Source organism: Triturus cristatus, chromosome 12, assembly GCF_964204655.1.
Source record: "Triturus cristatus chromosome 12, aTriCri1.1, whole genome shotgun sequence".
Taxonomy (NCBI): domain Eukaryota; kingdom Metazoa; phylum Chordata; class Amphibia; order Caudata; family Salamandridae; genus Triturus; species Triturus cristatus.
In genome coordinates, this window is record NC_140595.1 from 122,836,253 (window position 1) to 122,859,030 (window position 22,778).

The following is a 22,778-nucleotide window of genomic DNA, read 5'->3' on the forward strand; positions in this document are numbered from 1 at the left end:
CATCCTAAGGACCTGGACAGCAGGAACAGGCCTTAGAAGCAGAAAGCAGCAAGATCCTGACCTGGAAACTGGTTTCCCTGGAGTCCGGCGTCGAGTAGCCTAAGACCTGGAGCCCGAGGTGGAGAAGCGGCGCTGACTGAAGAAGCAGACGTCGTGCCCGGAGCCGCCTGAGGTCGTGAGAGGGCGCCGACGGAGGTCGTGAGGAATACCAGAGGTCGAGGAGGAAGTTCACCGAGGTCGAGTGTGCGGCGTCATCGGAGGAGTGAAGTCCGCCCTCCGGAGTCGTCGGAGACCGAGGTGAAGTGTACCGGAGGTCGGGAGTGAGGATCGCACTCCGGAGTCGCCCGGAACCTGAGAGGAGGAGCACCGGAGGTCGGGGGTGAGGATCGCACCCCGGAGTCGCCGGAAGTCGACATCGAGGCCAGGCCGGCCGACGTCATCGAAGCCGAGAGCGCCATCGGACCGGAGCCGCCCGAAGTCGACATCGAGTAGAGACTGCCCGACGCCGTCGAATCGGAGGTCGAGATCGAACCGAGGCCGCCGACATCGGACCGGAACCGCCTACCGGCGTCGTCTAGAACTGACATTGTGCCGAGGCCGCCGAGACCGAACCGGAACCGCCTCACGGCATCGACACGACTCCAGCGGTGTCGGAACATCAGAAAAAGGGCAGTAAGTGGAGTAGAGGGCGCCTAAGGCCCTGTGGAGACCTGAGAGACTGCTCTAAGGGGCTAGGGAGGTGCTGGAACCAACCTGACTGTGCCAGGGGTGAATTGGGACTAACCTAGAGAGGTTGTGTGGAGAGAGAAAGCCAGGGCACTGGTATTCCCCCCCTTGATCTACCTCAGTTTAGGCCTCAGCCTTGTCCCAGCCAGGGAGTAGAACCCCTCAAGCCTTCCACAACCCTACAAGCTGTGCCTGGGCCAAATCAGCCCTTAGGAATTGAAAAGTGATCTGATTACATGAGTGCTGCTGTATACTTTTAATTATTTATTGGGGGGCACTGTATTTATTGTGTTAACCTATTTATTGCTTCACTATATTTATTGGTCCACAGGACTTGTTGGTGTACAATATTTAATGGTTCAGTATTTATTGCCTCAGAATATTTAATTGCCTGTATTACCTGCACTTATATTTATGTCCCTTGTATTTATGATCATCCCTATTTATTGAATCTTCAGACAGTATTTATTTGACCTGCACTATTTAAGATTTATATATTGTGATTGTCTTATTTATTTTTCCAATCAGCAACTAAGAGAAAAAGATAAAGAAAGATATTTTCATAATTTTTACGGTGTAGAGTCGTTTTTGGAACGGATGCACGCATGGTTATGGTATGGGTATATTGTATGCTTAGCACGGTGCCTGTTTCCTGACCACTCGAGCCAAGCTACCACAGTGTGTTCGGGGAGTCCACCACCACCCTGCGGAGTGGGAGTGGGCTGTTTCCAACACTTCTGCACTTATACATTCACCATACGCTACTAATGCATTCATTCAGTCAATTACGTACTACACATACATTCATCTAAACTTTCACACACTAACAAAGAAATTTAGCTCTTTTTTTAAACCAGGAAAGTTAGTTCTTACAAGAACTATTTTTTTTCTTCTTTCTTCTTTTATAATTTTTTTTTTTGGTTTTCTGAACAATTTTTAATTTTTTTTTGGTTTTTCTGCAAAAAAAACAAAAAACAGGAGAAACCAAACAATGAACTTCAGGGAACAATAAAAAAAAAAAACTGGCAAATGTGACTTTCTTGCCGGCGGCAGATCAGATCGATCGACTGCTCACCATAGCACAAAGTCTTATTGCACTTAGTGCAGAGCACTTTTAAATATTGAAATTGAGGACGGATGTCCAAGGTTTGGGCTGATGGATGCACTCTTGAGGTGGATGGCGCAGGAGCAGGAGTGTTTCTCATCCGTTTGCACTCTTGTCGTGCAAGATTGTTTGGATGAAGGCTCCTCAGGTGCTTCATCATACTTGCCGTGCCGCACAAGTATTTCTTGTTAGGATCCCCTCGTGACAGCACTCTTTTGCAAATCTTGCACGTGACCAAGGTGGCATTGGTCTTATTCTGCCCCTCGGGAAAAGTAAAACATTTCCAAACCACTGAAAAAAAACGTTCTTTGGGTGGTGCCTCTGCCAAAAATTCATCCTCAGAAGTATGAGGTGATGCCTGCTGCCCTGAAGCCATTTTTGGTTGAAAAAAGTTAGAGCTAAGTGTCTTTCAATAGTTAGAAGAGGAAGTGTAATGAACCAATCAAATCTCTTTTTTTGCAGGTCACATGGGATCAGCGCACCCTGCGCTTACGCAGCACACACCCAGCGCGTATCCGCGAAATTGAATTAAAAAAAAATTATAGGATTAGATGTAAAAATATATTAGTTTTAAGACTAGTTTAGAGTTTGTCTTCAATTAATATTCACATGAAATACATATATATATATATGTTTTTTTTAAATGTTAAAATTTTCGCGGGATCCGTGCACCTACCTCATCATAGACGCAGATGACGCATCGCGGAAGCGAGTAAACGTCGCGTTACGTACATCGAACGTGTCGCGTATACGCTGGGAGTCGCGTACCGGTCGCATTGTGATCGTGCACTAAACACGTACCCAACGCATACCATGCGCGGATGCTATCGCGTAGGGATCGGAAACGGTGCGCTTAGGGTGCGCGGATCCAAAATCATTGAAAAATATATATAAAATAAAGTTTTGCACATATAGTTAAAAAAATATTTTGTAAAATATAAAAAAATATGTTTAAAAAACCCATTAAGTTCAAATAATATTTTTTAATTTTTAAAATAATTAATTGAAAAAATAAGTTTAAAAAATGGTGATTAAAAAGTATTTTTTTTAAAACGTAATTAATGAAATTGACACACTGAATTTGAAAAATATACAAATCCAATCAAAATCATTAAACATGATATCTTTAGAGATAAGTTATAGATAGGAATTAGTATTTAAAAAACCTTTGAAATTCACTGAAAAAACCATAGGTTTCATGCACGTTATAGTTAGGAATTGGCATTTAAAAAACCTTTGAAATTCACTGAAAAAACCAAAGGTTTCAGGGGCGTTATAGTTAGGAATTGGCATTTAAAAAACCTTAGAAATTCACTGAAAAAACCATAGGTTTCAGGGGTGTTATAGTTAGCTGGACATTTCCCTCGTACAAAACCCTAGAAATTCCCCTGTTATAGTTAGTTCAGCTAACTATAACTCGCGCCCCCGCAATGATCTGCTGATGACGTCACATATTACATCACTCATGACCTGGTCAGTGACATCACTGATGACATCTCAAATGACATCACTGATGACGTCCTCCATGTGATAAATTACTGCATCTTCTGACACCCTAATTTAACCGTTGATACACCAACTCAAAATTTCAGACGTCCATTCTCAAAACCATAGATACTCCAATACCAATAACTACATACCCACTTATTAACTCTTAGGTCTACATACACCCCCACTCATTCACCTGTACAGTCACTCATACTTAGTCACTCCGTACAAGACTATCATATGCATGTATACACCTACATAGACACTCGCACACCACCAATCATCCATAGAGGTACTCTCACACCTAGTCAGTCATGCAAATAATTAATTACACTCCCATTTACTCACCTATGCAGATCTACACTCTCAAGTTCACTTACTCATAAAAATAGTACCACATTCTTACGCTCTTATACAATCATTGATACAAGCACACACTCATCCAACAGCCACTCTCACAATCACACACTCTCACATATACCCACTTATATACTCTTACACACATATATACTGCCTTTCACATATGTAGGTAGTCACAAATGTACCACTGAGATATACATTCAATCCCTAACACACCCATACATACACTCACTCAACCATACAGTTCATCACAGATGCACTCTTAAAACCATGCACCCATAGAATCACCCACTCCCACATCTATGCACAGAGTTACACACAGCCTACGCACACAAACACTCAGGCACCCATACAGATACTCAGACAACCAATCAATAACCCATATAGACACTCGTATGGCTATTCACAAAACCATGCAGCCACTTATACACCAACACACAGACACATACAGACATTCACACATTTTAGTCACTAGTCTGTAGTAAGATACATTTAATGACTCACTTATAGAGTCAGTTACACACCTACAAAATCATCAATTCACGCACTTGTACACCCACTCATTCTTTAACAGGCCTTTCCCTATATATAGTAAACATATTAAAACTTTACAGAAACACCTACTCACTGTATGATGTCATCAGTGATGTCATCAGTGATGTCATTTGAGATGTCATCAGTGATGTCATCAGTGATGTCAGTGACCATGTCATGAGTGATGTAATATGTGACGTCATCAGCAGTGCATTGCGGGGGCGCGAGTTCTAGTTGGCTGAACTAACTATAACAGGGGAATTTCTAGGGTTTTGTACGAGGGAAATGTCCAGCTAACTATAACACCCCTGAAACCTATGGTTTTTTCAGTGAATTTCTAAGGTTTTTTAAATGCCAATTCCTAACTATAACGCTCCTGAAACCTTTGGTTTTTTCAGTGAATATATATATATATATATATATATATATATATATATATATATATATACACACACACACACACTTTGCAGTATAATGAAAATAGATGACAGAAGACTACTAGTAGCCATGTCTACTTCCTGTCGACTAAAATAAAATGTAGGGTCTGCTTAGCGCGTGCTCCTACAATTGTTCCAACCATAACTGTTGTGAGGCGAGAAAATCCTACAATGGACCTACATCTCATTTGAGCACTTTCTTCCCTTTAAGAAAGAGCTAATGGGATTCATTTTGGTTGCACGGGACCAGATGGCTTTGTACTGCAGCTCAGCTGGCTTCTTGGGACCCACAATTTCTGTCTGCTTATCCTCTCCAGAGAGCCTTGTGTTCCAGAAATTGCCCTCCTCCAAATTGGACCCTGACTCCTTTCCTTCCACTCCTTGGGAGAATAAATCAAAGACCATAGAGACAAGGAGGATAGGGAAGAAGGTACTCTTGTCAGGAAGCATTGCACTTTGGTCCACGAAAACAAATCGCCTCCTGGCCCGGTGCTCCCATGCCCTGTGGGAGATAGTGCAGATAGCAGTTTTTGATCTTCTGGACCATCTTTGCGATTATTTGGTGTAAGTTATCAAAAAGTGAAGCTGATCCTTCACACTGGGCGAAATTCACTGTATTCACTGGTGTGGTCCATTGTTTTTTGCGGTTGCCATCTGCTGACCCACCTGGATGTGTTCCATGAGCTTTTCATTGAATGTTGAACAAACTCTTATGGACATTTGCTTCAATGGAGTGCGCTTTCTCAAAGATAAAGCCCTGAACGGTTTCAAACCAGGCTGGGTTATCACTGTGTGCATGAGGATGGCTTTCGCTGCTCACCAGTTTCCTCAACAGTGGTTCCCGAAACTGCCTTTTCGGTTGCACCTGCCCTCACAGCAGCCCAACATGTTCTTTTGGAGCTACATTAGGAATAGTGGCTCCACAGCCCATCAAGGGCAGCAACAACATTTCTCTCTCCTCCCCAATCCTCATAACAAAACTACTTTAATTCACGCTTGAGGGAGCATATGCCACCTATGGGAGAGGCTAAACTTCCATTTGGCACACTGGCAAATCATCACCTTGGATCCTCCAAATTGCAGAGAAAGGCTACACCCTTCCCATCCTGAGAACACCTCTGATTCCCAGTATTTCTTTAGCTCATCATGTCTGCACTATGCAGTAGGAGGTTGGTCCTCTATTGGTAATGATTGTGCTAATATATGATTGACATTGTACATTAAAAAACCATCACCTGTTTAACGCTCCATGTTATTTTTGTTTTAATGTGTTTTAATCTTCTGGTAAAATGTGCTTTCTTTTATCTTTGTTTTAGATCTTGGAAAAAGTTCCTCTGTTGGATTGCAATGGTAAGGTGTAAGGGGATCAAGGCTTGTATTGAAATTCTCACACAAAACAAATTCACTTATGAACCCGTTGAAACGCAAGTTTTGTTTTCTCCCCTCCTCCACCAGCCCAACTTGGCTGTCTTAAAAATGTATGTCAATTTGGTCTACAAGTCAGGTCGATGCCTTAGACATCCATCTTTGTTACTGTGTGCATATTGTGTAGTGAGAGAAATAGAAGAGGTTGTGTTTCTTATCTCTCTCCAGAATGTAAATCACTTTGAAAAACAATTTCTTTGCCAATCATGGAACTGTCATTTTCCTTCCTCATGCCACCTTTTTTACATGCTTTTTCAAGAAATAGATAGCTTTAATACATGATTCCTTACAACCATGTTAGGCAGTATAGACAACTGGGCTGTGTACCAAAAGGAACGTGAGATTATTTTTGTGACTGCAGGAGTCGTGAGCCCTAATAACTTGTTATTGGAAATCAGAGTCAGTACTTAGATTCCGTTTAGATAACCCCTGTATTTAGCACCTACAGAAGATGCATAGATACATTAACTATATATAGTTATATACACTAACCTAGTAAAAATAAACGTAGTGAAATAGAGGTAAAGTTTACATAATCAATAAAGCACACATAGTATATGCATACATATTATTCCGTATATAGCCTAGCATTTTTTTATAGCCGTTTATAAGCTCTCATTTCTTATGGAGGCTTGTTACTGCAGAATCCTCACTTTTGAATATTCCCCAGGAGTCAGACTGGATCTGGAAAATCTCCAGCAATACACCTGTGCATCAGTGCCAAGTGACTCCATGTCGATTTCACTCCTATCCAAAATTGATGTGAGAGAACCTACATAGGCGCTAACCCTTGCAAGCTGACATCAGTTCTTTTGTTTCCACCCCAATAGGCGCACCTCCAGAGCTACCCCTTATCTCTTTCAAGTTCCTAATTAAATTTTTGTACCAAAAATGTTTCCACAGTGTGCAATGTTGCAAACGGAGGTCTGTGGCAAACCGGCATGTTTTATGCCTGTGGTTGGACTACGACTCCTAGGCCTGCAATGATTGTGCCTTGATGCACCCGAGGGCCTTCTACTTTTAGAAAGTGAATCTGTTCATCATGTAGCACTGCAAGACTCCATGTCATGACCGGTCAAGGTCCAAGGAGACGTCCTGGTCCTGCTCCTCGGGTCATTCCCGTGACAGGTAGTCACCTAGGTACAAATCTTTGGGCAAGTCGAAGAAAAAACACAAAAAGTCCAATGTGAAAATGACCCCAACCCACCACTTTTGACCTTCACAGAAGGCGCAAGAGCGTCAGTGTGCCTCCTGGTCTAACTCCGGAGAAGGTTCAAGGGCTTCAGCTTGCCTCCCGGTCTCACTCCAGAAGCTGTTTCACTTTGAAGCCAATTCGTACTCTTGTCCCAAGGCAATCCGAATTTCCAGGACTATTGGTGTGCTTTCACCTGTGGGTCTGCTTTCTGGGCCAGTTGGGTACTCTTGTTTCATTCTGGCTTCTGGATGACTTCGTACAAGCTCCCTTTGAAGCACCACCTCCCACACTGGAACACGATCCAACAGCGCCACAAAAACCGGACAACCTCGGCCAACCCATAGTGCTGTCAAATGCTTAGATGCCACCACCTCAACCAGTTCTGCATTCTGCAGAAGAAAACAAAAGCTACAGCCCACTGGGCACTCCTCTGATTCTGATACAGTGCCCCTGCCCCTCGGACGAGCACATGTCTTACATGACTTGTTTGCCGCAGATTCAAATAATGACGATTACAATGCTGGGAATGAGTTTTCCCAGTCCTATCATGAGGACAATAGATATGAAGGTCTCCAGGATGCCAGAGGTCTGGATTCTTCCCTAGACGCATTCACTTCAATAGCTTATCCACATAATTTAAAAAGAATTGAACTGCAGCCAATCAGAAGACAGCACTCTCTGGAATACTCTCCAAAGAGGCTGATTCCCTCAAATTTCTAGCACTCGTCGTGTGAAGAGTCTCCCTGAGCCCTGCTCAGTTTTCTTCAAACACTTTAGACATTCTTATCTACTACTACCTCCATGTCAGAGTCCTCTAAGAAAGGGCTTTGCAGGCCCTTCCTGTGGCACTTGTGGGAAGAAAATACTTTGATCTAAAGACCCTTACAAGGACTGTATCTACTGCCTATACCCTCAGCATAAGGTAAGACTGCAAGATTGGTCATACCTTTTCCACTAAAACCTTAAAGGGTAGGTAAGGGAGCCTTCTTCTTTGGCTTGAAAAAGCAAAATCTAAAAGATCACCTTGTTATGAGGAAAAAGACAGTGACACCTTTTCAACCTCTCAGAAAAGGTAACATAAGAGGGAATGGTAGCGTGACCAGGGGACCTTAGATGAGTCTATGAAGGCATTAAAGAAGACTCACCATGATTCTGTCCGAGACAGTTGAAAAAAGGAGAAAACAGAAAAAATCCCCTCAGAAACAGCAAGGTCTGAACCCACCTCTCCATCTTCAAAGTCTGGAGTGCATAAAGTCCTCCACAGAATTGTTGATGACAAGGGCAAAAATAGCTTGAAAAATCTCGATGACCACCACCTTGCCGTCCAACACCATTGTCAGCAACAACAACTATTACTATAGTGATGTTGACGTCAACGGATACTACAGTGATGACGCCATCCTTTTTGACCATTATTGGCGAAGACTTCGTCGACGAGACCTTCGCAACCCTCGACGAAGACCCCGTCGACGAGGATAGCTTTGTCGACCTTACAGAAAACAAAAATGCCCTTGCAGTTGGAAACTGCAACCACGGACTTGACGAGGACATCGTCAACCACAGTAAAAATCACCAGACCATTCCTTGGCCCGAACACACTTCCCCAAGAAAAGTATCTGCTCTCCCTCCAAGTCACCTTCTGTATGTGAAAGAATCAGAAAATGATGGCCTTTTTGGAACGGCACACATCCTTTCCGAGCTCCACATTAAACATGAGGATGAAGATGATCAACAGTATTATGAAGAATACTATAATGCTGAGCGGACAAGATGTGTTGAAAGACCCAAATATCATGGGCAACATTTCCAACAATATGGCCGTTCTCCTTCACCAGAAGGTGTAGTACAGGGTCCTTTGGCCTTGTTTCAAAACCTCCAGTGTATGCTGCAGGACTAATATAAAAGGTTTCCAAAGCCCACAAGGCCACAATCTCCAACGCTACCTAGTATTCCGCCTCCATCCCCACAAATGCCGAGGCCTATTCCGCCGCTCTTGACACCCAGTAATACACCTGCCTCCAACATCGCAGTACCTGCTATGGATGATCACTGATCATTCGATGAGGACAATGAGTTGGGAGAGATACCTGATAATCAATCTACGCACAACGAATGGGATGATTGTTTGGTTCCCACTCCATCTCCACCTGCACCACAACCAGTAGACTTGCCTCCGGAAGACAGAGGAGGTTTCCACAACATGATGGAGAGAGCAGTAAAGAGGTTCCAGCTGCCAATGTCAGTCAAACAATTGGACTGTTTTCTTTATGATTTCAAGGAGCCTACCAAGATATCTGTGTGAGTCTAATAGTTGATTATATCTGGGAGAAAGGTACAAAGATTATGAAAAATCCTGCTATGGTTGCAGCTGTTTTACAGTGAATTAACAAGAAGTATAAGGCTCCAGAAGATTCGCCTTCCTGTTTAATAGGGCACCCAAAGCCTGACTCAGTGATCTGCTGGGTGGTTCAGAGCTGGTCAAAAAATCTCTGAGCCTAGCTCAGCTCCACCAGATAGGGAGGGCAGGCAACTGGATAAAATAGGCAAAAGATTCCTACTATGGCCGCAATTACGGTTTGTGCTACCAATTTCTTGGCCATTTTGGGCCGATATGACCAACAGATGTTGTCAGACATCAGCGATCTTGTGCCTGAGGACAGAGAAACAGAGGCAAAGAGGATACTACAAGAAAAGAAGAGAACATGTTCAGAAGTTATTGATTGCATTACGGACATGCCTCAAAAAGGTTTCGGCAACTGGCAGGATCTGTGGTCTTAAGGCAGCAAGGGTGGTTGAAAGCAACATCTTTCTGGCCTGAGGTGCAGAGTAAGATCCTGGATATGTCCTATGAGGGCAATGCCCTATTTGGAAAGCACATGGACGATGCATCACAGGCCATTAAGGCAGATACTAACATGGAAAAATCGTTGGGCACCCTGCAGTTTCGGAAAGTGCCCTTTCGGGGCCCACAAGGAAAGAGTTTCGCCTCATACAGAGGGTGTTATCAATGCTTTCAACAGTATCAACCCTACCAACAACAGTATAGGCCATCCAACCTGCAACAGACTTATCGACCACCACCTGCGGCACCCAGTAATAAACAATGGCCTAGGCAGAAATAGACCACCCAGGCTAGAGATACCAATAGAAAACAATAACCTTTCTCAAGTGCTGGGTACTCCCAGTACATGGAACAGGATACAGGAGTGGACCCGTTAACCCAGTGGAGACCGTGTAAGTAGTATATCAAAACAACAATGTCTCAACCGGTAATCATTTGAAAAGACTGTTAAAGAAAGTGCATCAGTCTTGCGAGTGGGGGGAGGGGGAAACAAAAGGAGGGAGACCATAAGATTTAGAAAAAGCAGGTTGTTTTTTGCAGTTAGTTAAACAGCACTACATTACAATTGGATTAAGGTAACCAAAACAGCCAAATGTGCACTGGACGTGCTAGTGAAAGTGAACAGCGCAGTGACACAAGTGATGTGGACAGCATGGCACGGCGAGGAACAGTGAGACACAATTGATTATAGGGGGTCAAAAATATATACAATTAGGATAAATGTAAATGCAATTTCAATGTTAGTTACAAATTACCCCGTAGTGGCCACAGATAACGCTGTTAAGTTGACGGCGTTTCGATCAGTCTAAGTTGTGGTCATCATCAGGACGCTGGTTACAAATTTCTTAAGTAGTGCTGTGTGAGAAAAATGCGGAAAACCCAAATAGATGAGAAGGAAGGCGCCGAGCAGGTAACTAAGAAAGAATTACCTGGTGACACAAGGTGAAGTAATCGCTGTTCAAGTAAGCGACACGTAGAAATCAATATAGTGGTCGCTGGGGAAGAAAAGAGGATACTGGGTCAGGAAGGGGTGAAGAGGGACTGTGAAGTGTGTGAGCCTAAATAGAAAGGGGCAAGATCAAGTACCTGTGTATTGTACTGGAAATACAAACAAATTCCACCTTGGTCGAGGAGGGGAAGGAGGGGGGCGAGACCTAAAGGATACAAAAGGAAAAGGCAAGGGGCCAGTTAGGTGAACTGGTGGGAAGGGGGCATAGACGGGATACAACTCGGTACGCAAATTGCGGACCCTTACCTGGGCGTTTGTGATTGCCGAGGAACAGGCGGCAGCGGTTCGTAATAATTAACGAGGTGCGGGGTGCCGTGAAGTGACGTAGCAGACGGTGGTTTGAATCGGGCTGCAAGTGAGATTAAATCAGGAGCGACGAGTGAAGCGTCTGCAGGGGCTGAAAGACGCAGTACAACGCAAACTGTGGGGGCACATTTTTCCAACTTTACCCAGCAGTGGCGGCAAATAACGTCAGACAGATGGGTATTAGACCTTATCACCTATGGTTATACCCTGGAATTTATCAAGAGGCTGCCTACAACTCCACCGAAGGAGTGCACCCACCTTGTCTTCACTTACTCGGTAAGGAAACCCTCACCATGTTAAGCAAAGGAGCAATAGAAAAAGTTCCACACCACCTAAAGGGAATGGGTTTCTACCCCCGGTTTTTTACCTCATAAAAAAGAAATGTGAGGCATGGTGACCCATTTTGGATCTCTGAAAATTAACATTTCTGTAAAAGCCATCTTTTCGCACGGTAACCCAGAAATCCTGCATCTCCTCAATCATGGAGACTACAGGACAAACTTGGACCTGCAGGAAGCGTATTTTCATACCCCAATACATCCCAAGCATTACAAATTTCTAAGATTCACAGTAACCGGCACCCACTATCAGTTTGAATTCCTCCCATTTGGCCTCGAATCAGCCCCCGCATCTTAACGAAATGCCTAGCTCCTGTGGGAGCTTCCCTAAGAACAGACGGTTATCAGGTATTCCCTTACCTCGACGACTGGCTAATAAAAGCACCAACGACTCATTAAGTGTCAACAGCCATGGAAGCCTGCCTCACATTATTCAACTGCTTAGGGATCACTGTCAACCACCAAAAATCATCGATTCTTCCATCAAACAGGGTATTATTCCTGGGAGCTGCTTTATGTCCGATCCAAAACAAAGCATTTTTATCTCAGAACAGACAGCAAAGACTCTTAATTGGCCCTCCGGCTGTTGAGAAAAAAGTCAGTTTCAGTGCAGCTGTTCAAGTTGCTCCTAGCGATGCTGTCCTCAGGGATATCTCAGATCCCTTTCTCCTGTCTCAAAATGAGACAGAAGGAGCTGGACACGCAATGGCACCAAACAAAAGGGTCCTTCAATGATCTAATAAGGATCACTTAAGGCATAACAGAAGCTCTAACCTGGTGGACACAAGCCAATAATCTGTCCAGAGGCTTGAGATTTCTGCCTCAAATACCTGATTACTTGGTAACCATGGATGCCTCCCTAGAGGGCTGGGATGGGTATTTGCAGGATCTGTAAATCAGTGGAAGATGGTCTCCAGATCAAAAGACCATCAGTTGGAACGCAAAGCAATCGATCTACGCTTGCAAGCTTTCCTGCCAAGGATACCAAGCTTGTCTGTCTTAGTTTGCACAGACAATACCACCAGCTTGCATTATGTGAACAAGGAGGGAGGGGATCACAAGATCGCTAGCCCTCTCCAGGGAGGTGCAACAGATCAGGGACTGAATCATGATACATGAGAACGCTTGAAGTGGAACATGTTCCTGGGACAAGCAACATCTTAGCGTACATGCTCAGCAGAACAAGGAGCAGCTACCATGAGTAGGAGCTGGATCAAACTGCTTTGAATAGGATCTTCACTCTGTGGGGCAATCCAGCTCTGGATCTATTTGCAGCTGCAAAGAACCGGAAATGCTGGTTTTATGAAAGTTGACATCAAGGGTCATGACGGAATGCATTTTCGATCAGATGGTCAGGGAACTATGCATACGCTTTTCCCCCTAATCCCTCTTATACCAAGAGTCATCAGCAAATTAAAGACAAAGCACTATCAAATAATCCTGATAGCTTTCAGATGACTGAGACAGCATTGGTTCACGGATCTACTCCTGTTGTCAGAGACCTACCACATTCACCTGAACCCATCCAAAACTCTGTTTTAACGATGAACCAAGGTTAGGTCCTTCATCCAGACCCAACTTCTTATCCACATGACTCCTGAATTCTACAATTTCACAGATGTAACTATACCTCAAGATTGTGGAGACATTCTTTAAAGGATAGAGCAGACACCACTACAAAAACGTATAGATAGAAATGGAAGATTTTCTGTCTTTATGTGCCAGCAATCCAGTGTGCGTCGTTTTCAAGCTTCACCAGAACAAATACTACCTTATCTCCTATTAATAGCAAAATCAGTTTTGGCCCATGCATCAATTAAAGTGCACCTGGCTGCAATTTCAAGATATAGGCGCTTTTCGTCTGCTCCGTCTTTCCGGTCTAATAGGATCATTAAACAATTCATCAAAGGACTATTCAGAGTTTTCTCTCCAGTAAGGGCTGCTCCTCCTGCACGGCAGCTAAATGTAGTGCTAACTCAGTTATTGAATAGCCCTTCTGAACCACTTCATAGAACGGACCCCAAGTTCCTGTCATGGAAAGTTGCATTACTGCTGTCATCAACAGCCAGAAGAATGAGTGAAATATAGGCATTTACAATTAAAGAGCCTTTCCTACATCTTACAGATGACTCTGTTATTGTCAGGACCAATCCAAAATTCACGCCAATGTCCCTGCAGATTTTCATCCTAATGAACCTGTAATACTGAGCGCTTTCTTTCCAAATCCGCGTCACCTGTGGAAAGATCCCTGCATACATTGGACATCAAATGATGCCTCAAGTTGTATTTGCATTGCACCAAACCGGTCATGACCACTGACCAACTGTTGTTAACATATGAATATACTCGTAAAGTTGGCGCAGAGGCAACCATCGCCCGATGGGTCTGTCACCATACAGTTCTGTCATTCAAAGGCTGGCAGGCCATTAACGGATAAAGTCAAGGCGCATTTCACTAGAGTGGTCGCTACCTCGACTGCGTTGTTTGCTGGAGTTCCTCTCGAGAAGATATCGTGTGCAGCAACTTGGAAAAATGCTCATACTTTCACGCAGCACTATTGCCTGGAATCACCCCAGCGCAGTCATGCAGCTGTTGGACTAGCGGTACTATGCTATTTTTTCAATAAGATGAGCCTTTTTCTTTTTTCCCTTAGAAGTGCATGATTAAGGTACATATACAGATGTTTTGATGTGTGTGTGTGTGTCCGTGCGTTACTTTTCATATCGAAGAGTGTGGTGCGATATATATATATATCAATGTATTAGTGTGTGGATGGATGTTTCTCTGTATGGGTATTTATAAGCACCATCCGCTATTTGTGGTTTTATCAGAAGGATTGTACCAATACTTTAACTTCTTGCAATCCTGATTCAAGCATGTGAATCTGCGAAATATCCAATACTGGAGAAGAAAATAGGTCACTTACTTACAACTGTTGGTCTCCAGAATTGGTATCATTCACAGGTTCACACGCTACCCACACTCCTCACCGTAGAGGCTCCTCTTATTGTTAAGGAATTACCTTTGCCACTAGAACTTGAAAACTTGGAAGAATCTGCCTCTGTGGGGAGTGTTCCAGAGGGCTCTATCGCCTGATTGGCTGGAGTTCGGTTCTTTTAATTGATATGGATAAGCTATTGAAGGGAATGTTTCACTTCCAATATAGTCTGTATTAATGGTATGCAATGCTTACTATGGCACCGTGGGACCCACTTCGACTGGAAATACAATCCAATACAATGTGAATCTAAGAAAGATACCAATAGAGGAGAACTACAGTTACAGGTAAGAAACTTATTGTCATCCCTGACTTGCTGGCCCTCAAGTGTTCTCTGCGGTTCACAGTAGGACCAAAGCATTTTCAGTTATCTGTATTCCCTTTTATCCTTACCAGCGCCAGTTGGGTGTTCACAAAAGTGATTGTGGTGGTAGTATCACATCTTTGGCGGTCTCGAGTACCAATCTTGCCCTACCTGGAAGACATGGTCAGCCCCCTCCTGCCCCGAGTTTCAGGTCATCGTAGTGGCTCTGGATTGGGTATAGAGAGTATGTTATAACAATCTCCTGGGCATGAGCATTTGTCCTCTAATCAGGTTGCCTCTTAAGGAAGATCTAATGTCGCAGCAGCAAGGCAGAGTTATGCAACCTAAACCTCCATGCTTGGAGATTGAGCAGCGACAGACTAGTGTCTTCATCTTCCTCCCCAAGTAGTTTGTCTTGTTGGCAGCCAGGCAACCCTCAACCATATCTCTATACGCCTGCAATTGGGATAAGTTTGTGGCCTAGTGAGCTTCTATGTGTATCATTGATTCAAGTTACTAAACTTGAAACCAGTGTGCACAATTCACAAAAAATTATCAACAGTGTTTTCAATTTCATCAAATTGATTTATATTTGTACTTTTTTCTTCTCACTTGTATTTACACATAAACTTTGGTAAATCAATTCTATATGTTGGCAATCGCATATAGTCATTACATAATACATATATCAACACATGTAAATTTTTGCACTTTTTGATTGCTGACTTGACATACAAATATGTTTCTCATGCCCAATGCATTTCGGGACTGTCCTATCTTCATGGGCCAACCTGTATAAAAACAAAGATAAGATCATACAGGGATGGGTTATGTCAATACTACTTATTGCACAGTGTGTGTTGTTAAAAAAGTTGATGACTAGATGTTATGCTGATTCATTGTAGTGATTTTCTATGCTTTTTCTTTCTCATTCTGTCTCTAAACCCACATCTCAAAACAACGAAATGTGATGTTATCTTATCACTCCTGACACAACAAATGCCACCATGTGCACATGCTGCATATAGGACATGTGCCTCTTTGGTTATAACTCCATTAAAAATACGTAATGAGGATAATTACCCTCTCTCCCATGGTGTACCAAACACATTTGGGTATCAGTAACTTACTGAATATCAACCTCAAAGAACCAATTTCCGCGGGATATATTTCTCAGTCATTTCTGTAAAGCATAAGGGACAAGATCGTCAACATACTGAGGTTCCACTAAGTTTCAACATACATATTTACAATCGCGCAACTGATCTGATATATTTTTGTGATCCAATTTGCTCTTGTCTTGCCCATGTATCTGTAGACAAAACGTGGGATGTCCTAAGTAAAATCACTACCATGACTACTTCCCTATTAAGTAACATGTTAGACAGCATGCAATCCAAAGTAGCACACTAATGCAGTGATTAGTTTTTATATGTATGTAAAAACAAGGAGTGCATTACACACTTTTATTATCATTGATTTACTAATGAGCTTCTAAACAGATCAACTCACTTCATGACAAGCTGTCCAAAGTTTTTTTGTTTGTGTTGTCCCTAGCTCAGCAAGTCATTGCTTTAGACACTTTTAAAGGGCTCCTGTCAGTTCTTTTTGTCTTTTTTTGTTGCAGGACCAAATCTGCTTCACACTGGCAAACAAGCAGCCCCCTGAGGGCTTACGAGCACATTCTACCAGAGCCAAGGCTGCTACCTCTGCGTTGGCATAGGTGCCTATCCTGGACATTTGCCAGGTGGCTACATGGGCATCACCTAATACTTTCACGAAACGTTACTGTCTAGACAGCCAAGTCCATCAAGATGGGCATTTTGCTTGTTCGGTCCTGCTTGACTTTTTTGATTGAGCCAGGTCACAGACCCACTACATGGGTGTTACTGCTTTGGTATCTATTCAAAAGGTGAGGAATCTGCTCTTGGAAATCTCTATCATAGGAAAAAGTTACTTACCTTTAGTAATGCTCTTTCTGGTACAGACTCTAATCTATCCCACCTCCCTGTTCCATCAATTGGTCTCATCACATAAAAAGATCCCAAATTAGTAATTTGTACACTGATCACTACTATTCTGATTGGCTCTGCGTTTGTGGACGCTGAAGTGCGAAGAAAAAAACCCAGACATCAGCATGCATTGGTGGCACCTATATAGGCCTGTGTGCAACACATCCAGTGCGGAACAGCATTGACACATAGTCACTGGCACCACCTGCTGTGGCGCAGGGGTACTGCAATAGATTTTCCGCATCCAATCTGGCGCCAGGAAGTACTGAAAAAGAGGAGGAATCTGCAGTTAGATAGCCAGAGAGAATGTTACTTAAGGTAACGAGTTCAGCAAACTCAATTCTTCCATTAATTATGACTCCATCTAAAGGTCTGAGAGACTGAAGACACAATTTGCCACACTTGTCAGATTTGTGATTTCTTGGACATAGTGATTCAGGGTTTTTCCATGTTTCTTCTAACTTTATTCCTATTGATGCTCAACATGGCTGTTGAATTGGGCCTTTTCTCAACAGATAAACATCACTGTGGAACATCTGCCAGAGGGCCAGAATGATCCGGCGGATGCAATAATCCAACATCTTTCAGATTTTCTCGAGTGGGAGTAGACCAGAAGCAGGTGAACTACTTCTTCAATCAGTGGGGTCGCCCCATGATTGATCTGTGTGCAACTCCAAGCAACAGTGATGCCTGTGCTTCGCAAGCACGTTTTGGCACCCAGGGACAATGAGCAATGCTCTTTCGATCTGTTGATCTTAGATATTTGCTTACACCTTTCCTCCTTTTCCCTGATCTCCAGGGTGTTGATGAAGGTGGAGATAGACCATGATACTCTGATCCTTATGCTCCGGCATGGCAACACCAATATCTGTACAGCAACCTGCTGCAGTTATCAACGCGTCCAGCAATTCCTCTAGAAGGGCATCCCAGGATTCTTCCCAGATATTATAGAGATACTATCCATCACAATCCTAAGTCTCTGAACTTGACAGCTTGGTACTTGACCACTTAGTTTGGCCATTTGAATCTGTCGTAAGGGTGTAGAAATATTTTGGTGCAGGCTCGAGCTCCAGCAACCACAAAGAGCTAAAAGGCCAGGTTGTAGCATTTCTGTGGATGGTGTGAGATAATGGTCATCATCCATTGAGCCTGAAACCTCATCAAATCCACCCGTATTAATTGAGTCTAGCGAACAGTGGGCTTAAATTCTCTTCAGTCAGGGTCCATTTGGCTGCAATCTTGAGATATAGGAGAACTGAGCAGTCAACCTGTTTGCCCAAAGAATCATACAATATTAATGAAAGGGCTCTTTAGGCATTTCCACCGCTTTGACAGCAACCAGTTCCATGGGAACTTAACAGTATCCTCAGTCAATTGATGCTGCCCCCTTTCAAACCTATCCATAAGGCACATTTAAAATTTGTTTCATGGAAAACGGCAATTCTTCTGCCTTGACATCTGCAAGGAGAAAGGAAGAAATTCAAGCGCTCACTGTCAAGAAACCTTTACTTGGGTATGTAAAAGACAAAGTAATCTTGAAAACGAATCCCAAGTTTATTATACACAAGGTTCATACTGACTTTCACTCAAATGAACCTGTCATTCTTTAATCTTTCTTCCAAATTCATCTAAGTCAGCAGAAAGATAGTTTCATTAATTAGACCTGTGTAGATGCCTTATGTTCTACAGAGATACGAAAAAGGACATACGCACATCGGGCCAGCTGTTTGTGTCTTTTAGACAGCCACCGGCAGGTCTCCCCTCTCCAATCAAAGAATAGCTTGGTTGCACTCAGCCTGTATTTCCTTCTTTCAGGCCAAAGCCAAGCGCCTTCTCCAGGGAAAAGTGAGGGCGCATCCCACTAGGAGCATGGCATTAAATGCAGCACTGTATGCTGGGTTGTCCTTGAAGACATCTGCCAAGCGTCCACCTGGAAGAATTGGCACATGTTCACGAAGCATTACTGCCTAGAAGTGGATGCAGAAGCTAATGTAACAGTGGGACAGGAAGTTCAAAGAAACCTGTTTCGGTAAAGGTGTGCCTGCTTCCCGCTCTTGTTGAGTATTTTATTGTATTCTGCTTGCTATTCTAATTCAAGCATGTTAAGATCCAGTTTTGGAGAAGAAATTAGTTATCTATAAATCTAGTTCTTCAAAATTGATATATTTTATATATTTACATGCAGCACTCCCTCCTCCCCGGTCAGAGGCTAATCCGATATTCTCACACTTGTGCTTTGAAATCTGCTATGATGGTCTCTAGGGGGAGTAGGAGAGCTTAAGCTTCCACCTCATTGGCTGACGTTTGGGTGCTTTCAAATGAGGTCGATGTGCTACTAAATGTACAATGTTTCAGGCCTATGGCTGTTTTTTACTGTATGTTTTACAGTGCATGCTGCTATTTTAATGTACCGGGGATTCCCAGCCTGATGACTGGGAATGATTTAAGCATGTGAATATATAAAAGATACCAATTTTGGAGACCTGGAGTTACAGGTGAGAAACTGATTTCCACTGAGGTGGGGGTGCTTTTACCCTCAAATTTCTGTGCGATAAAATAGTACTTTTAGCAGCAGAATTCTTCTTTTTAAGGCCATTCTAGCCAGAATCATCACCCATTGTAACTTTTTTTTCACTAAAACGGTGCCTACTAGAGGTAAGCTAAGGTAATCTAACTTTGCAAATTCAAGAAGATGCAGACTTGGTACGTCCCCACCGTCAAAAGGTATATATAATGCACTCAACCTTAGGAATAAGCTTGTGAGTACATGTCTAAAAGTAAATGCCTTCCTTTTATGGTCAATAGCAAGAACACATCTGCCTCTGAGCCTAATAGAACGTTTCAGCAACCAGCTGAAATTAGACTTGGAATGCAATACCCCAGTGAAGAAAAGTTGTGTAGGCACTTGTACAAGAGGCATTGAATGCACTGTTTTTTTAAAGATCTTATGCACCTGATTGACTGAACATAAGTGATTGTTTTATTTGAAGCTAATACGGTTGTTTATCCAGTATTAGGGTATCTTTCATAGATTCACATGCCTGAATCATTCCCCGTCGTCGGAATGGGAGTCACCGGTAAATAACAAAGCAATGTCTTAGAAGACATATACAGCAATAGGCCCCAGAGGCCTTAGCTTAGTAAGCTATCCACGTCCTTATGTAAAAAGGACCAGATTTTGGTCAGAGCCAATCAGCTAACACCACCCTCTAGAACCTTCCTGGTAGGAGCTCTAGTCCCTCAGATTTTCTACCGCACGTCGTGCTAAGGGAGTCTCCACTGAGCTCTGCTCATTACTTTTGGATTTACAGTATTTCTACTCAACCTTTTGAGATCTCAACATGGCTGATACACCAAAGAAAGGTTTGTTCAGACCCTGTGCTTCTTGTGGGAAGAAGAGGCTTCATATTGACGACCAGCATAAAGACTGTTTGTATTGCCTCTATCCCAGCCACAGTTCAAAAGACTGCAAGGTATGTCGGACTTTCTCTTCTAAGACCCTGAAAGACCGAGAAGGGCGCCTTTTAATATGGCTGCAAAGGTTAAAGGACAAGGAAGCTGTTGTGTCCTCTGAGGAAAGTGAGAGTTCCTCTATCTCGTCTCACTCCTCACGTAAAAGACCAAGGGTGTCATCTCCGGGCCCTTCGTCGCAGCCACCTCAAAAGAAGACGCAGAAAAAGTCTTCAGAGGTCCTAGATTTGCCTCCTCCAGGGATTACGTCTCCTAAGGTGGTGTCCCATACCTTCAAAAAGCCAGTTTCCATCTCATCGACGACGGCCTCGTCGACGGTTGCTTCGACAAGAAAATCTCCGTCGACAGCAATTTCTGTTACCTCGTCGACGGCGACTCTATCGATGGTGGCATCCCATTCTATGTCTTCGACGACGACCACTCCATCGTCGACAGCAGGTAAAACCATCTCGTCGACGCTGGTCATTAAAAAGTCTTCGTCGTCGTTGAGTACACTGCCGACGTGAGCGCCGACGACGACACCGTCGACTAAGCATTCAACGACGAGAACACCATCGACGACGAAGGTACTGTCGACGAGACCATTGCCGTCGACGCCATCGTCGACGAATAAGCCATCTTCATCGTCCTCGTCGCTGACGACGACACCGACGACGACCCCCGTCGACGACGTTTATACCTGTAACGCCGACTATGGCTCTACCGTCGACAGGCCCGTCGAATGGGACGATTACATCCTTCCCTGCCCGGTTTCACCTGTCCCTACCACAGCCAACTCACCGCCAGAGGACATCGGCGGTTTCCATAACATCATTGAAAGAGCGGCCCAGCGCTTCCAGATTCCAATGCCCTCGCACCAACAAGACTGTTTCCTATATCACTTTAAGGAACCTTTCAAAAAGTCTGTTCGGGCAATTCCTATTATTGATTATATTTGGGACCAAGGCATAAAGATTATGCAGAACCCTTCATCGGTCCCGCCGGTTCTCCCACGCCTGGACAAAAAATATAAAGCTCCAGACACCGCTCCGGTTTGTCTCGCAGGCCATCCAAAGCCGGACTCTGTCATTACTCAGGCTGCACAGAGAAGGTCAAACAACCCAGCTGCTCTGTTGACAGCCCCACCAGATAAAGAGGGAAGACGTCTGGACAACATAGGAAAACGGTTTTCCTCTATGTCGGCCTTAACAGTGCGTGCCTCCAACGCCCTTGCACTGTTGGGAAGATACAACCGTCAAATGTGGGCGGACATTGCACCATACTTGGCGGACTTGCCTGACGAATCAAAAGAGGAGACAAAGAAGATTCTGTTAGAGGATGAAAGATCTGCCTCTGAACTTATAGACTGCGCAATGGATATTGCTTCAACCGGCTTTAGACAACTGGCCGGCGCAGCAGTTCTCCGACGCCAGGGTTGGCTCAAGGCAACTTCTTTCAGGCCAGAGGTCCAAACTAAGGTGCTGGACATGCCATATGATGGCCAGTTGCTCTTCGGTCCTCATATTGATGAGGCATTGCAGGGTATCAAAAAAGATACGGATACCGCCAGGGCTTTGGGTTCTTTACAGTCTCGGAACCCTTCCTTTCGTGGGTCAAAAGGGAGAGGTCAGACTTCCACCAGAGGAGATTTCCAACAACGTTCCTCTTTCTCCTCCTCCCAACAGTACCGTCCGCAATATCAGCAGCGACAGCAATCTTCTTACCACAAATCCTTCTTTCGTGGCAAAGGAGGAAGACAAAAAGGAGCGGCGGCAATGACTTTCAGCTGCAGCCGGCCTCAAGCTTCTCTCCACCCTCCAAGATTGGCGGGAAAATCTCCCATTTTCTCCAAAATTGGCAAAAGATAACTACGGACCGGTGGGTCCTCCAATTAGTACAATTCGGCCATTCTCTGGAATTCATACAGATCCCTCCTCAAACTCCTCCCCGCCAAAAAACTCACAAGAACCTTCGTCCTTTACTTCTAGAAGTGAAGATTATGCTTCAGAAAGGAGCTATAGAGAGAGTTCCCCCAAACCAACGGGAAAAAGGATTCTACTCCCACTTCTTTCTCATTCGGAAAAAAGAGAAAAAATGGAGCCCTATATTGGACCTGAGGAATCTAAACAAATTTCTAAAAAAACAGTTGTTTCGTATGATCACCATTCAGGAGGTTTTACATCTACTCAACGCGAACGACTATATGGTGTCATTAGACCTTCAAGACGCCTATTTTCATATTCCAATAC

At 43.7% G+C, this 22,778-nt stretch overlaps 1 protein-coding gene across 1 annotated transcript in view; it reads left to right on the top strand.

Moving 5' to 3' along the window:
- Positions 1–22,778, top strand: part of TDRD10 (tudor domain containing 10) — a 404,866-nt gene that overhangs the window by 217,883 nt on the left and 164,205 nt on the right. The window contains exon 7 of the mRNA XM_085637994.1: positions 5,967–6,000. Within this exon, the coding sequence (XP_085494120.1) occupies positions 5,967–6,000 (34 nt within the window). The remainder of the gene's footprint in view (positions 1–5,966; positions 6,001–22,778) is intronic.